This window comes from Parambassis ranga, chromosome 17, assembly GCF_900634625.1.
Source record: "Parambassis ranga chromosome 17, fParRan2.1, whole genome shotgun sequence".
In the NCBI taxonomy this organism is placed as follows: Eukaryota; Metazoa; Chordata; class Actinopteri; family Ambassidae; genus Parambassis; species Parambassis ranga.
In genome coordinates, this window is record NC_041037.1 from 15,644,967 (window position 1) to 15,661,016 (window position 16,050).

At 43.0% G+C, this 16,050-nt stretch overlaps 1 protein-coding gene across 4 annotated transcripts in view; it reads right to left on the reverse strand.

Moving 5' to 3' along the window:
- Positions 1-16,050, reverse strand: part of rnf220a (ring finger protein 220a) — a 131,415-nt gene that overhangs the window by 106,224 nt on the left and 9,141 nt on the right. For all 4 annotated transcript variants that reach the window (XM_028427054.1, XM_028427052.1, XM_028427055.1 and 1 more), the window contains exon 2: positions 11,890-13,039. In XM_028427054.1, coding sequence (XP_028282855.1) covers positions 11,890-12,544 — 655 coding nt within the window. In that variant the 5' untranslated portion in view covers positions 12,545-13,039. The remainder of the gene's footprint in view (positions 1-11,889; positions 13,040-16,050) is intronic.

Here is a 16,050-nt window from a genome sequence, read left to right on the forward strand (position 1 = left end):
TAACAGATCATGTTTAATAAATGTATCGAGCATCTGTTTGCAAATGTTCCAGTGGGTTTCTGTTGCTACAGTTCTTCTTATATGTAATTAAAAATTAAAGCACAATCATGTTGTCATGCTCCTTTACGTCTGAGTGATTTTGAATATTTAAAAAGGACTTGTTTAATTTGTCAACTGTCTGGTCAGATGTAGCAATTAACATTCAGACCACTTATTGACGACTTGTGTGCGAGTGTGTATTGATGTCGACTTATGAATGCAGTTACGACAGGGTGGGGGTAGTCAGAGAGCCCTCGGGTGCTACAACGTATTAACTAATACGGAAACACATTTATCCTGTCTGCTTTGCTATAAAACACGGAGCACCTGTCCCCCTCACATTAACCCTCCTCATCATCCACAGATCGGTCGCTCCTCTTCACCTGCTTTGACTTTCACATGTTCTTTTTGTCCTCTTTCATTTTCTCTTCCTCTTCCTCTGCTGGCCTCTTGGTGCACCTGCCTTTCATTATTGCAGCCAGCATTTTTCAGCTTATACCACTGGCTGTGGTTTGTGTGTTAGTGTGTGTGTGTGTGAAGCAGCAGGGTCAGCATGTGGCCTGTCCATATTATACCATGGCCCTTCCACGCTGCAGACAACAACCCCGCCATGTCCAAGTCTTTACCTCCCGCCACACGCTCCCCTCTAACATACAAACTGCCGTGACCGCTCGCCCCCAGCGACCAGCCATTACCAGACCTTGCAGTGCACTGCTGTGCCAGGTCACGAGACATGAGACCTCACTGTGAGCATGAATACACACACGCATGTGCATGAAAGCTTCCTGACATTGATGCAAAGTCAGTGTTAGGGTGCAATTGTTTAAAGCTGGTCTATGAACAGTGCGTTGTATGACTGTGTGTAATGTTAAAGGTGTGATGTAGTGACAAACCCAAAAATATTATCACTATACTCAGCGCTAAGATCAGGTGTCTTTTATACCTGTATAAAAGACACCTGTCCACTCTTCACCATGGCCAAGACCAAGGAGCTTTCCAAGGATGTCAGGGACAAAACTGTGGACCTACACAAGGCTGGAATGGACTACAAGACCATCACCGAGCAGCTGGGTGAGAAGTTGACAACAGTTGGTGCCATGATTTACAAATGGAAGAAACATAAAATAACTGCTAATCTCCCTCAGTCTGGAGCTCCATGCAAGATCTCACCTCGTGGAGTTTCAATAATAATGAAAACAGTGAGAAATCATCCCAGAACTACTACTACTTGGGTGGGTATTCCAGTATTACAATGATCCAAAACGCACGGCCAAGGCAACAAAGGATTGATCAAGAAGAAGTATTTTAAGGTCTTGGAGTGGTCTAGTCAGTCTCCAGACCTTAATCCCATAGAAATTCTGTGGAGGGAGCTGAGGGTTTGAGTTGCCACAAAACATTAATGACTTGGAGAGGATCTGCAAAGAGGAGTGGGACCAAATCCCCCCTGAGATGTGTGCAAACCTTGTGGTCAACTACAAGAATCGTCTGACCTCTGTGACTGCCAACAAAGGCTTTGCCACCAAGTACTAAAGCACGATTTGTGAAGGGATCAAATACTTATTTCAATCATGAAAATGTGAATTCATAACTTTTTTGAAATACATTTTTCTGGCTTTGTTTGTTACTGTCTCTCGCTGTTCAAATAAACCTTCCATTGAGCAAACTTACAAAATCAGAAGGTGTACAAAACTGATTTCCTTTTTTTCCTCTATCGTGAAGACAAAAACAGAGCTCACATCAGCAACTGTTATCTTGTTATTCACAGGCTCCCTGCAGTCACTTCATAGTCTTTACCAACATACAGCATCAAGCTTTAGTTAACACCACCTTTAGTACAATTTGGGGGGTTGAATGTAATCTTCCCACTGCTGGCCTTTCTAAGTCCTGTCTCGGTCTTTGGCTAACACTGCTCTGACAATTACAGAAAAGCACACATGGGGTCCCTAACAGTCCAACTGGTGACGTCCCGTAAGTCATTAGGCTCCGTCCTGGGAAACAAGGCAGAGGTTTAATATGGTGTCAGTGCTAAGAAAAGAGAGAAGCTTGTCTCTGTGGTATGCTCTGTTGGTGTTTTTTCGCCCACTGATGCTTTTTTCCTCCCTTGTTGTACCAAAATTGTGTATGTAACCGACAGGAAATAGAGCAAAACAGATGAAAACCCTAAAGAACACCAAACTAGGTCAGACTGTGCCTCAGTATGTGTGGTTTTGATATAATCTTACTCTGAATGTGAGCCAAAGACGAAATAATAAAAACAAATGTATTTTATTTCATTATTTAACAACGCCGCAGTAACAAATCTCTTTGCTTATGAGGGGAAGGAAGGAAGGAGGAAAGAGGCTGTGTTAAGCACTCACTTACACACTCTTGTGCATGCACACGCACACACACACACACACCCTCCCCTGTTGGGTGTAGAGGAGAATCAATATGTCTTTGAATGAGGGTCAGAAGGGTTGTCTGCCCTGGGAGAGCTGACAGATTTGCTCTCTTTTGCTCTGCTAAGCCCCTGCCTGCTTCTAACACCCCCTGACACACACACACATATAGAGATGGAGACACACAGAGTTGTATAGAAGAAAAAATGTGCACACACAAACAGATGGAAGGACACACATACACACGTAGCTGTGACGCCTCTCCATGAGGACAGAATTCCGAGCATTTTTGCCACGAGGATGCGATATTAGGCGTTCCACATCGAAATGAACCCTGCTGCGCACCCCGCTGAGTGTGTGTTTGTACTGTATATGTGTAAGACAGAGAGAGAGAGAGAGAGGGAGGAAGGCAGTGGAGGCTAGGTTTAGACGGCACATTATCTACTGACACCTGGCAGGTCGTGGCTCAGGGTAAAAGATGAAGAAAGAGTGCTATACAGGGGGTTAACATCAGAACTAGTCATCAGGGGCAGCGTAGTGTCATTTACATTTACCATCAGTCAAGAAAAAGCAGCAAAGAGCAGAATATCTCATCATTATAATACAAAACAAAACTAAAAGAAGAGGAAGAATACTACACCCTTTGAGCCTAGTGAGTTGACACTAAATATTAACAGTTTTCTCAGGCTTTTTTTGCTTTAAACAATATTTTGCTCCATAGTGGAGCTTCTGCAGATATAGAATATATTTATTTTTATTATTCTAATATAATAAATATTTCATAGCTATTTCCCTACACCCAAACAAGGTACTAATTAGGTACATCATGTAATGATGTGAATACAGAGAGAGTAAAGACCACATGAGCTGTTTTTCTCACATTTGAGAGGTGATCACTAGTTGATGACTCTAAAATATGTAAAAAAATAAATAAATAAATAAATTCTGTGTGTCCCTCCAGCACTTACAATCAACTCTGACATGTTGATTTAAGCATTAGAAATGTGTGTGTGTGTGTGTGTGCTTGATAAATGTTTTCACGTGAAAGCATCTCGGTGTGGTTAACATACTACAGCAGCAATTAGCAATCACTCATGGAGCTAATGACATCAATCAATGAGCTTTTAAAACCAGCCATTTGATAATTACAGCCGTCAATGGTCAGCCACGGTTTCATTATAACACTGCGCTCTGTGGTACCACCATCTGTCTCTATGACTGTGCCTCCTTTAAGATCCTGCAGTCATGTGCTGTATTTATTATACATAGCCATTTAATACTTGTTCAGGAAGTTAAGATGCTTCAGCACTGATTTGGTGATAATCATCAGTGACAGAATTCACTGTAGTTTGTATTTGTTGGTGTGAAAGCAGAAATTTGGAACTGAAAGAGAGAGGGAGGTTATTCTTTACTCCTCGGTTTGATCTACTTCCCACTTTCACTGTCACTGTCACATTTTTTTTTATTTATGAACATGTCACTAGCTGAAGAAATACTCAGGTGACTCAGGTGTGTGTTTAAACTATAGTTTGCATGCTAATTAGGGAAAATATAAAGTCAACTTTTATCCACAAAATTTCAACCTAACATTGTACATTTCAAGATAAATGATCATGCAATTTTTTTGTTTTTGTTGAGAAAAAAACAAAACATTATAAAGTCTGCGATCTCAGATCACTTTTTGTGACCTTGACCCTAAATTCAGTTTCACTCAGTGGAAATGAACTGTCCAGGATCTAAATATGAGCTAACCTGCACATCATATAGCTGAACGATTGTGTGTATGTGGGTACGTCTAGTAATGTGTGTGCGTTTGTGTATGCTCCTCTCTCTGTGTGTGTGTGTGTGAGTGGCGCGGATGCACAATTACCAGGCAGGCGCGAATCGATAGGTGCCTGCTGACAGATGGATTAGCACGGTAAACAGATGATACACACACCGCTAAATTATTCATCTGCTGAACAGTGGGCTGGGTTTCCACACACACCCGGTGACGGGGGGTAAAGAGGGGGAAGGAGGGAGAGGGGTGTGAATGAAGATGAGATTTTTTTTAGCACAATTCCACTAATTTTTTTGTGCCTTCACTCAGATGACACACAAAAAAAAACACCCACTGGCGCACACTGATTGTGTCCCTCTAATGCCTTCTAGATATGCAGAATCACTGCAGGGTCAATGTGAAGTGCCTCACAAGGTGTTTGAAATACCAAACACATGTGCGCAAACATCGACACACTCATCCTTTCTTTATCTGCGTCTTTCTCTGAAGTGCGGGCAAATCCGTGATCATCGACTGTTTATGCCTTTAACAAAGCCTGCGGTGCAATTTCACACGCGCACAAAACCACACCAAAAGTGACAGGCAGTGCTGTGGATAAAGCTGATCATGCTGTAGGACAGACATGCACCATTATGTCTGATGCCTCTTTACTCATGAGCAGGGGACTTCTCACAAAAATGGACACCGATTTTCTCTGACTGACTTTTGTTTCCTATAAAATGTAAGGGAACCTTTAAGTCTCAGGATGCACTCCCTTATTGAATACTATAGATTCTGGTGCATGCAAATCATATGAGGATGCACACACGCACACACATTCACACACACCCGGGCATGCATATAAAACACCCATTATTGATTTGTTTCACCTTTCCAAGGGACTTTGGGGGATTTTTTTGCAGCAGCAGCAGATGCTAAGCTTCGCCTCCTTTGGGTGGGATGCAACTATAACCAAGAAAGAGGTGCTGATGACAACCTCTATCCACCCACAACTTCTAACTTGATTAAAAGGAAATAAGCAACCACTGTGAAAGAAATAGCAGCAAAAAAGTCATTCTTTCACTTCCAAAAACCTACAGGTGCAAGGGTGTTCTTGTTACATACAAAATAAGGTGTGTGATCACGTTTGTGTGTGTGTGTGTCTGTGTGTGTGCCGGTCCAGTTTTGTGAAGCGACAGTCCGTTAAGAAAAGCTAACGATCTCGAACCTGGAACACCCACACTCCTCCTCGCACACAAACCGTTCGTTCGCATCATGGCCACCATCAGCAGGAACCAATCAGATTTGATGAATAATTCAATATTAAAGAGGGTGTGACCAAGACGGTGGGGAGGGGGGGAGAGGGGAGTCAGGCCCCTCTGCCAAGCAAGTAAGCTTTTTGGAAACAGGCCTGCTGTTTGTGTGTGTGAAAGTGAGAGAAGTGGAGGGGGCTGTCACACTAGACTGCATCCACAAACTGGCTGCAGATTAGATTACTGAGGAGAGGAGGAGGAGGAGGAGGAGGAGGAGGGGGAGGAGGAGGGGGTGAGGAGAGGGAGAAGGAGATGAGGACAGAATGAGGGAAGGCGGGAGGGAGAGAAAGCAGGAGACAGGAAAGAAAAGGAAAAGATAAAGAGAATCTTTTAACACATCTGCATTAGGAGGTGTCTAAATCCTGGAGCTTTCTGAGAGACAAGCTTCTTCTCAGCTCCTGCCAGACATGCAGCATGATCATTTTACAAAATGGTACACTGAACGTACAACACGTAGCATTTTAAAGAGTAGTACACACTTATAATGTGTGTCATTTTAACAACACTGGTTAACTTGTTTTGGCCTTTAGTAAAAATGATAAACTGTATTATACTGCCGTTTTTTGAAAAAATGAAAACGGTCCCCTTGGTGTAACAACATTTAACAGACAGTGCTGCAGAGGTAAGTTCAGGGCTGTGGCATGCCATGACCTTATGTGAGCTTGTGTGTGTGTACACATATTAAACGCTAAATGTGTGTTGTGTTGCCAGGTGTGCTGCAGTTGTATGAGGCTCAGTGGAGTTTTAACAGGGGTTTTTATTAGCCAAAGCTGACATCACCAAGGGAACAAAGTGGAATTCCGGAACCTGGGACATAACGTGTGTGTGTGTGTGTTTGTGTGTGCGTGTGCAAAAGGGAACTGCAAAACGTTCATTTCAAAGCAAGCTGTTTCGATAATTCCCTGCAAAGTCACATCCTGTTCTCCTGAGTGTTCTTCCTGGTTTTCAAGTTTCCACTGCTTCTAGATCATTCCTGAATCAAGTATAACAGCAGTGCTTAGATATGATGTCACAGCTTCAGCAGGTGTGTGCGTTCATTTAAAAAAAAAAACTACTGTAGGGATGAGGTGTAATGACTTTTGAGGCTGGAGAATATTTTGCGGGGAGCTGCAGAGGGAATACTCTCATCCTCTCTCCTTCATGTGCCTTACACCAAATCCAGTGGCTCATTTGTGTAACCTACTCCTTCACACACACACACACACACACACACACACACTGATCTAAGTCCAAATGGAGTGGCTGGGCCGACAAAAGGCTCAACAGGAAGCGACTAATCCTTGATCTGCGCAGCGTCGCAACAATGACCGCAAGTGACACACACAAAATTGCATGAGAGGATCGGCACACACACACACACACACTGAGACAATTGCTTGTGGCTTCCAGTTACCACCCAGCGAGAGAGAAAGGGGGCAGGGGAGAGAGGTATTTCCATAAAGGAAACAAAATGCTTTGCATTCCATTTGTAAAATACTTTTTAAGAGAAACTTAAATCAATACATCCATTAAAAAGCAATTAAAAGCAAATTATCTTTGCCTAGTATTAGGATCAGATGCACGGAGGCTGGTATTGACAGAGAGACACACACTCATCATCCTGGGGGAGCTGCCAGAAGGGCAGAAGGGCACACACTTGGGGGTAAACAAAGCCACCACAAGTAGGACAGTCCCTGATGTATGCAAGTGTGTGTGTGTGTGTGTGGCACATGGTGGAGACTGACAGGGAGGCAACATGAGAGGGACAAGCCTTTTAACATCTGGCTAAGCACTGACAGGAAGATACACACACACGTGCACACGCACACACACACACACACGGGCTGGCAGGCAGGCAGGCGAGTCCCAGTCCTAATTATTAGAACACTCTTACTTAACTTAACCCTGCCACTAGACCGTGACAGGCAGAGATGGAGGAGGAGGAGGGAGATGAGCAGGGGGGCTGGAGGAGGGCAGATTTTTGTGAGGACAAGGAGAAGGATGAGTGTTTCTGTCTCCTTGACTGGTATTTTTAACTCCTTGTACGCCATATAAAGAAGAGAAAGGACTGAAGATGAAGCAAGAGAGAGGAAGAGAGAGAAATTGACAGTAAATTAAAGCATGAACTGTTTACTAAAATCATACTGTTTTACTGACAGGAGGTCTGTGGGAAGGACTGCAGAAATCCCACAGTAATGACCGCACAACACTAAAGACGGACATAAAAATAAACAAAAACTGTTGTCATCCATCTGCATCGCTACCAATTTCTCTTTTCGCCTAGTTTATTTTTCTCCGCTGTGACTTTTTTTAGCAGCACAGCGTGCATCAGAAAGAAACAACACACATGACATTTGCTCTGTGCAAGGAGGGAGGAGGGAGCGGTGGGAAAGATGAACATAAATAAAAAAAGAAGCAGAAGACGAGGCAACACCAAAAAAAGAATAGAAGAAAAGAGAGGAGGAGGATGACAAGAAGGCTCCTCGCTGTGTGTTTTAACAGCTGTGCGTGATGCACTGCTCAAAACTGTTAAACATCATGATGGGAAGACAAAAAGAATGTGATTTTTCACTAATGCAGGAACATTTTTGGCTTTAATTTCTCGACTTATAACTAAAAATGCATCTAAATGAAGATTTGAGGATATTATTACTATCTTAGAAATTCCTCTGCTTTTATTTTAGTCAGGCAGACGGGATCTGCATTTCAGTTTAACTCCCCTCCTTCCCATAACTCTCTTTTATCTCTCTTTATCTTTTACCTCCCCTTAAAGAATTTGTTTTCTTTTATTTCCTGCCAAAAACTCCTGTTTCTCTTTTGCAACTGTACATTTGTCTTTTTACGTAAAAAGATGTCAATTTGGAAGATGAAAAGAAGAAGAGAACAAAAAAAAGACGAGGAAGCTGGGTTAGGCATTTAGGGTCAGGTTCAGTGTAAATCTCTCAGCCTTGTAAATGCACACAGCGCAGAGAATGTAAACAAACAGACTACAGCTGTCACACACTCGTTTTGGGATAAATGAAGAAGAGAGATGAGAAAGAGGCAAAGGAAAACAAAGATGATGGATACTGAGGCCCAAACACACACACACACTTCACATTGACACGTCGCGCTAAACCATCAAATCTCCTCCACAAACAAACAAGTGCACCGTGAGGGGTAGATCGTTTCATTTGTCAACACTCCCATTAATTCCAATCACACATCCCATAATTCCTTTCTCTCCTTTACTCACTTTTTATGCTCACGAAAAAAAAAAACCCTCCTTTGCTCTGAATTCCTTCGTTCTACTGCTAAAACCTCCTGATACAGTAAATGCTAATAGCTTTTAACAATAATGTGACATGCATAGTTCTCTTAAGGCATGATGGGGCCTTTATGTGCTGGTTTAGCGGCTGACAGGTTAGCGGGTTTAGTTAACAGCCAACGTGCCTGCCGGTGCAGTGGGGGGATTTAGGAGGGCTTAGCATAGAGTAGGCCGCTGACGCCTGGAAAAACATGCGGGAAACTTAACAGAATTTCATGCAAGAACGTTAGAGCTGGAAGGTTGTTAAAGGTGCTTTTTTTAAGGTGGAGAGAGAAAGAGAGATAGGTCCCTTTCACACCAAAGATTAACTAACATGACAGGGGATTGGTAACTAGTTGGGATTTTTACTGGAATGGAATGGAGTTGCAGGATATTTTGGAAACCAGACCTAGCAGGGGGCACAGAGGATACTTTTTAACATTTTTGTAGTCTGATTATAGACGACTAAAGAAGTGGGCAAAGTTGCATTTTAACATGTATTACTAGAAGCCAAAACGATGATATTTTCCTAACCATGGCTTATTTTGTTGCCTAAATCTATCCAACAAGTGACTGAAAGTGACAGAAAACACAAAACATAAGCCACTGCTGTATTAAAATATGATACCACAGGGTAGATGACCAATACTGACTTGGAAGTGAGATTGTGTTGCATTAGGTGTTAAGCAACCCTGTCAGCTGACGAAATATCAAACAATCTTTAACCCCAGATTATATTTAAAAGCAACACTTAGGAATGTTATGACAGATGATGTGGTGCTTACTGAAATCAGCAAGAGATAACTAACAAGAAAAATGTGACAACGTACCAGTCAATGTGTGACTTAAAGCTCAGATAGTCAACTATTAGTCATGACACAAATGGTTCCCCTCAGGTTAAAAAAAACAAAATTCTAAATTAATGAAAAAGGTACCATATAATTAATTTTGTGTTTTGGTTAAGCAGAGAGGTAACAGTATTTTATTGGTAGTTATAAATTAAATCCGAGTACTGTAAATAACACTGATAAGATATTGCTTTAATGGCACGCAGGGAATCAAAGTTCCCTGACATATATAATGTCACTGCTGCAGCGGACGCACCCTTGATGTGATATGTCATATGGAGACATTTGAAACTTTAACAGATTCTTCAGAGAAGTTTAGATTTTCAGAAACAATAAATAAACACAAACTCATCAATAATAATTCACTTTTACACACAATAGTATGTGACAACACAACCTGTTTTCCCTGTGAGTGTCAAAAACAGGCTGTTGTGTGTGTGAAGCAGAGCGAAGGCTGCTAGTTAGCTAATGTGTGTGTTAGGCAGCGAGAGCACCGTCCTCATGGGATTGAACCGAAGTGTTGTTTGTTCTTTACGCTTCCCCTGGATAGCCAAAACCAGTGAAGGAGAACCCATAATTCTTAGCTGTAAGCAGTGGCTCTGCACATCCAATTGCATTAGAAGCCTATGGTAGAGGTGGAGAGCTACTTGTGCCAAGATTTAACCTGATTAGATACAGATTCAGCCGTTCCAAAAGACAGCACAGAAGCCGGGCGCACATCTATTCTATTCCTGGCCCTCAGTCTCAGTGCTCATGAAACTGTAGAGATAACATGACAGTGAGATACTCAACACTGAATGACCACAGTTCTGTTGAGCAAGGCACTAAGCCTAGTAGCTTAGGCTGACACAAGAAGATGATGTTAAATGGAACGTGAAATCTGCAGTATAATGAATCAAAGATAAAGCAGCACAATTGCATTTTTCCCAAAAGTGCCCTTTGATATTGTTCTCCTCCTCCTTTTACCCCCCCACCCACTACCGGGTGTCATTTTCCCAATTTCCTCCTCTCCATTCCTTCCTTCATCCCTCTCCTTCTCACCCTTTCTGTCTCTCCTGCGGTGGTCTTTTTATCGGATCAGTCTCAGGTCGTCGCCTCTGTCTCTCATGACTTCCATCAAGGATACAACCCAACACACATGTGAAGGAAGTGTCATAAAGACAAAACAAAAACCCAGAGATGCTAATAAACTTAGTAAAGGAAAATACAGAGAAAGCTGTACTAAATTATACACTATAAGCACGTCTCTGTCTGCCAGTCTCCTAATTTGTCACAGAGATCGGATGCAGCTTGTTGACATGTGTAGGAGATGTTGCTACTCATGCTAAAAGCTTGAGTTTGTGTATCTGAAAGAGTGTTTGTGCATGCTTGTGTATTTGTGCTCGGAGCTCTTGCAATCCCTCTCCCACCTTTCTTTTTACTACGCACACACACACACACAAATGTGGCCTGCCAAGCTTTTGGGTATGTGGGTAAATCTTTTGGCAACAAGGCTGCCAGAGCAGAGCTATGATGAATGCTGATGGCAAAGAGCATGGCCGGTCTCTGAACCAGTTGCTCCCTCACACACACGCACACACACACACACACACGCTTACACACTAATCAGATTCCCAGTGCGTGAGGGCCAAATGGCATCCCTCCACTGGTGAATGCTAATGTGACCAGCGGAGCTTGTGGGCTTGTGAAACAAGGATAGGGAAGCCAGGAGAGATGATGACAAGAGAACATAGATGGGATTGTTTATCGGTGTGTGTGATGCTAGCGCGTAAACATTTGCATTCTTTTACAAATTGCTGCAAATTGTATTTTGTTTTTAATTTCAGAACCAGAATTTGGCTCTGTGTGTGTATGTGTGTGTGTTCATGTTTATCTGTCTTGCTTGTGTGTCTTTTTGCAAGCTTAACTATTCCACTTGTTTGCAGAAAATCCTAAATTGTGCTGGATTACATTGTTGTGTAAATTCTGCTTAATGTTCAGATGAGTATTAGATGTGTGACATTTTACAAAAAACTGCACACTGTGTTCCAGTAGTGAAGCGCAAACTATTCATTAGTCTAATCATCTCTAAAAAGCTGCATGCGTTATGAAAAATTGGATCAGTGATGGAGTTGCTCCAAATCCCCCCATGGGTGTTCTGTTGTGTTGAGATCTGGTAATTGTAAAGACTATTGCTTGTAGTGTCGCAGTATGTTTTCACCTCCTTACATTGGTGTCACCCATCTGTATGCACAATGGTTCTAGTTTCCCTGAGTGCAATGTGGAACAGATGTGAATTGCTACTTACAGCGCTCGATGCGGTCCTCAGGGCTGGAGGAAGTCTCTCGATCCGACAGGAGGCCTGACACAGCGAAGATCTTCTTGCCACTGTCCTCCACTGCTTTCAATACGCTGCTCGGTGAGCCTCCAGGAGGGATCTGTGCGCCGCCGAAGTCATACTCTTTCCCCTCAGCATCAGAGTACCGCAGATGAGGTGAAGCATCTGCATCCAGGCAGCCTTTGAGGCGCTTGGCTGGGGTGAAGGCAGACTGATACCCGCCTGGTGCTCCGTCCCGATCTTCAGGAGGTGAGGCAAAAGGTCTGAAAGCGCCAACGCCACTGTGATTTAACATGCTGATGGGCGAGCAGTCCAGGTTAGGAGGGGCGAACTGATGGTGAAGGTGGAGAAGGGACGGAGGAAAGTCCCTGTTGGGGAATCCTGGTGGAACTGCACCTTGCCGATGGTACATTGATGCAAAAGTATAAGAACCATTGTTGAATGGCAAGTGGACATCTTTCTCAACAGAAACTGGGACACCAAATGGACGTGGCTGCTGGCAGGGAATCGAGGCATCACGAGATGCTTCAGCTGTGGAGGCCAGGACCATGAGGGCTGGTGAGGCCAGAGGATTGGGCAAGTAGGAGGAGCTCTCCATCTTGAAGGCTGCCCGGTGGAGGTCCATGACTGGACAGATGAGAGAGGTTGTAAGGGTTTTAAAGAAGAGGAGGAGATGATTCCTCCTCAGTGAGTTTGGAGACAACACCCAAGACCCTTTGACAGGGTCTGAGGAAGTGACGGAATCTGGGTTGAAGATGTAAAAAAATGGGACTTTCTGATGGACGGTGCTCAGATCATTAATGACTCAGTTCATTTCTCACTAAAGCGATTTCATCTGTGTCTCCAGACAAATTCACTTGACCTCTGTTCAGTTCAGATCATTCCATGCCAAGGGCTGAGCACTGTTTGGTGGATTCCGTTGTTCATAAACGTAACAGTTCAGAGCAGTTCAGTCCTGATGATAAATACAATAAATGCTCTAAAATATGTTTTTTCCGCCTTGGCAATAAGCCTTCCTCATTGGTGTTCGTTGTATGTGTTGCCGACGCCACGTGATCCAAGGTGGGTGGACATCTGTGGGTCATCAGAGCTGGTTCCTCATCTTCATGTGGTCACCAATCTAAGGACATACAAAATAGAATAATTAGAATGTAGGTTTCAGAGCTTTACAATCATGTAGAAGCATTAATAACATTTTATGTTTAAAGCAAATCTGCACCTTTACAAATATGCACTTTACAGTTTCTGCCATTGTGGACAGTCCTGAAAAAGTTGTGTGCCTACAAAAGTGCCTAAAATCTGTTTGTTTCTTAATATCATAACACACATTTAGATCTCTCTGCACACACCCTTACATTTATCCAAGACCTCTTTATCTCTCCTTAATGATACTTTCAGAGAAGAACAAGAGGCGTGTTGCTTTTTTAACAGACAAGATCAATACTTTGCCCTCAATCTGTATGTAGTGGAAAGGAGAGGAGCTGAGTAGAATTTTTTTTTTTAATAAAGGAGCTGCTGGAAGCCAAGGCTTGAAGTCAAATCCTTTGGGGACAGAGTGTTCTTAGACAGACAATGCTGTTGAAGCCACAAATTCAAAACCCCTTGGGAAAAAGTGTCCTCAAGTTGACACTGTTGATGAAATCCTGTAAATCCCTGCCCTTTGACAAAAAGCCAAGAACTATTTCAAACCCCAAACTTCTTTTACTTTCCTCCTCCTCTTTTCCTCCTGCTCTTTTAAAAAACTTCTCCAAACTGTTTCCACATCACATCTTTCCATTCCGATCTCTACAGCACTCCACGTCTCATCTCTTTCCAAATGTCCCTTCCTTGTCCTCCATCCTAATCTGTCCATCTCCTCCTCCTCCTCCCCCTTTTCTCCCATCCTCATCTCCTCCTCGCATCTCCCTAGCACTATCTATCCTCCCTCCCTCCTCCTCCATCTCAGATCTTGGTCTAAGCCGCTTATTCCTACCATCTCCCAGGATATTATTGGACCAGAACCGCTTGTCTTAAGATAAGGACACACACACACACACACACACACACACACACACATTCACACTCTACCCTCAACCACACATCTGATAAGAGCCTGTGTGGCTCAATGTTCAGCTCAACACCCGACTCGGTGGGGCGAACACACTCCAGACTCTTGCAGGCTATGCTACCCTATCTCATATCTCTCTATCTAACTACTTTTAATTACCCAATTTTTTACTATCTGTCCTCCCTTTATTTCTACATCCTTCCTGTCAATCTCTTCTCCTCCCATCCCTCCATCTCTCCCTCGCTTCCCCATCTCAGCCTCCCTGTTCTCCCTTGGGTGATTCAGATGGGTGATATTATATCAGACCTCTCCATCTGCCATCCACGAGCCAGAGGAAATCTGACTGAGTGAATAAATTAGCCGTACTTGACCTCACGACCCCCCAGCATCCGTGGCAACAGACTAGAATCTTCCCTCCGGGGGATTAGATTGTAGCACGCAATCGGGTCGGTCAGAGGAACCGACCAGAGAGTCAGCCGATGAAATGACGAAATAACGTTTTTAGAGATTTTTATCCCCAAAGGGCAATTTAAAGGTGGCTGGCTTGTGAAAGGTCCAATATGTGAAGTATCAGAGTAGGTAAAGACAAGCTTGTCATATGGGATTAATGATAAAAAATGGGGAAAAAACATCAAATATATTTGCAAATTGGCTATTATGAGTAAATTAATCTGATTTAATCATATCAGATAACATCATGCAACAAATCCTAACCAGAGTAATGAAGGACAACTTTTTTTTTAATCAATTAAAGCTTACATAGCTCTGTGTTCTCAGTGGCTGTTTGAGTAAGTGCAAAGTAGGACTGAAATATAGGAGACATTTAAAAAAAAAAATAGGGAGTAAAGGGAGTTAAAGTGTAACTTTACCAACCAAGTCCTTCTAATGCCTAAACCAACACTGAAAACGAAAGTGGGAATACTGGTCTGTCACAGTATGAACCTGAACCTCCTGGGTGAAAGTCTGTACTGAAGTCATTTGCAACTTTATACCACCTCATCTAAATGATCACAGAGGCTATCAGTCAACCTAGAATATTCAGTTGTTTATGTAAGTATGACGTCACTGCTGCCATCAAACTCCACACAATACATCTTAAAAAAGGTCAAACATGAAGTCATACATAACATACATAAACACACAGCAAATACAAACTCACACAGTAGCAAGTGGCAGCATTGCTCTAGACGAGCTTCAAAGCTGCGCTGACTACCAGCCAACATCAAAAGAGAAACTCCCTGGGAAATGAAAGGAGAAAATCTTTTATAGCTATCAGCTGTCCACAACACTCATTCAAATCAATTTCCAAACCTGATCTCGGCTTTGGCACGCTCCTCTACCTCCCACACAAAGACATACATACACACACAGAGAGAGAGAACAACAACTGCCAAAAGAAAGGAGAGAGGAGAAGACCCAGAGACAGAGAGCAAGATGGGGAGATGTGAGATGTTTTACATTACCGCAAATGTACAGTGCACCAGTGTGGAGTGTTGAGAACAGTTTACGATACCACACCTCTGGTCTGGACAGATGCCACAGAATCACATTACACGCCTCTCTTCCTAGTCTGCCACCGCCCCCGTCTTGCCCTCTCTTCCCTATCTATCACAATCCATCCTGGAAATAGCACCTTGAAAAACCAGCCAGAACAAAACTCCTTTCTTTTTTTCCATCATTTCTCTTTTTATCACTTTAGCCTCCCGTCTTACCCCACTCTCTCCCTCTCACATTCTCAGCTGGCATCCTCACTGTTCATGCTGTATAACAGATCATGCTTTCTCCTGTATAACCTCCAGAGAAGGAGGGAGTCTGAGGTGTTGATAGCAAGGTAATACACTGATAAGTACTGGGATATTTCAATTTTATTATCATTACCCAGCAGGCCGAGGGGCGGCAAGTGAAGGGCCGCCAACATGAAGCAGCCAATCCAATAAGAGGACACTGGATATTTCCTGGAGAGGAGAGGAGAGGAAAAGAGGAAGGGAAAAGGGAAGAGAGAGGAGAGGAAAGGAGAGGAGAAATATTAGAGGTAAGGAAACTAAAGGAAGACACAAGGAACCAAGGAGGGAGGGATGTAATAT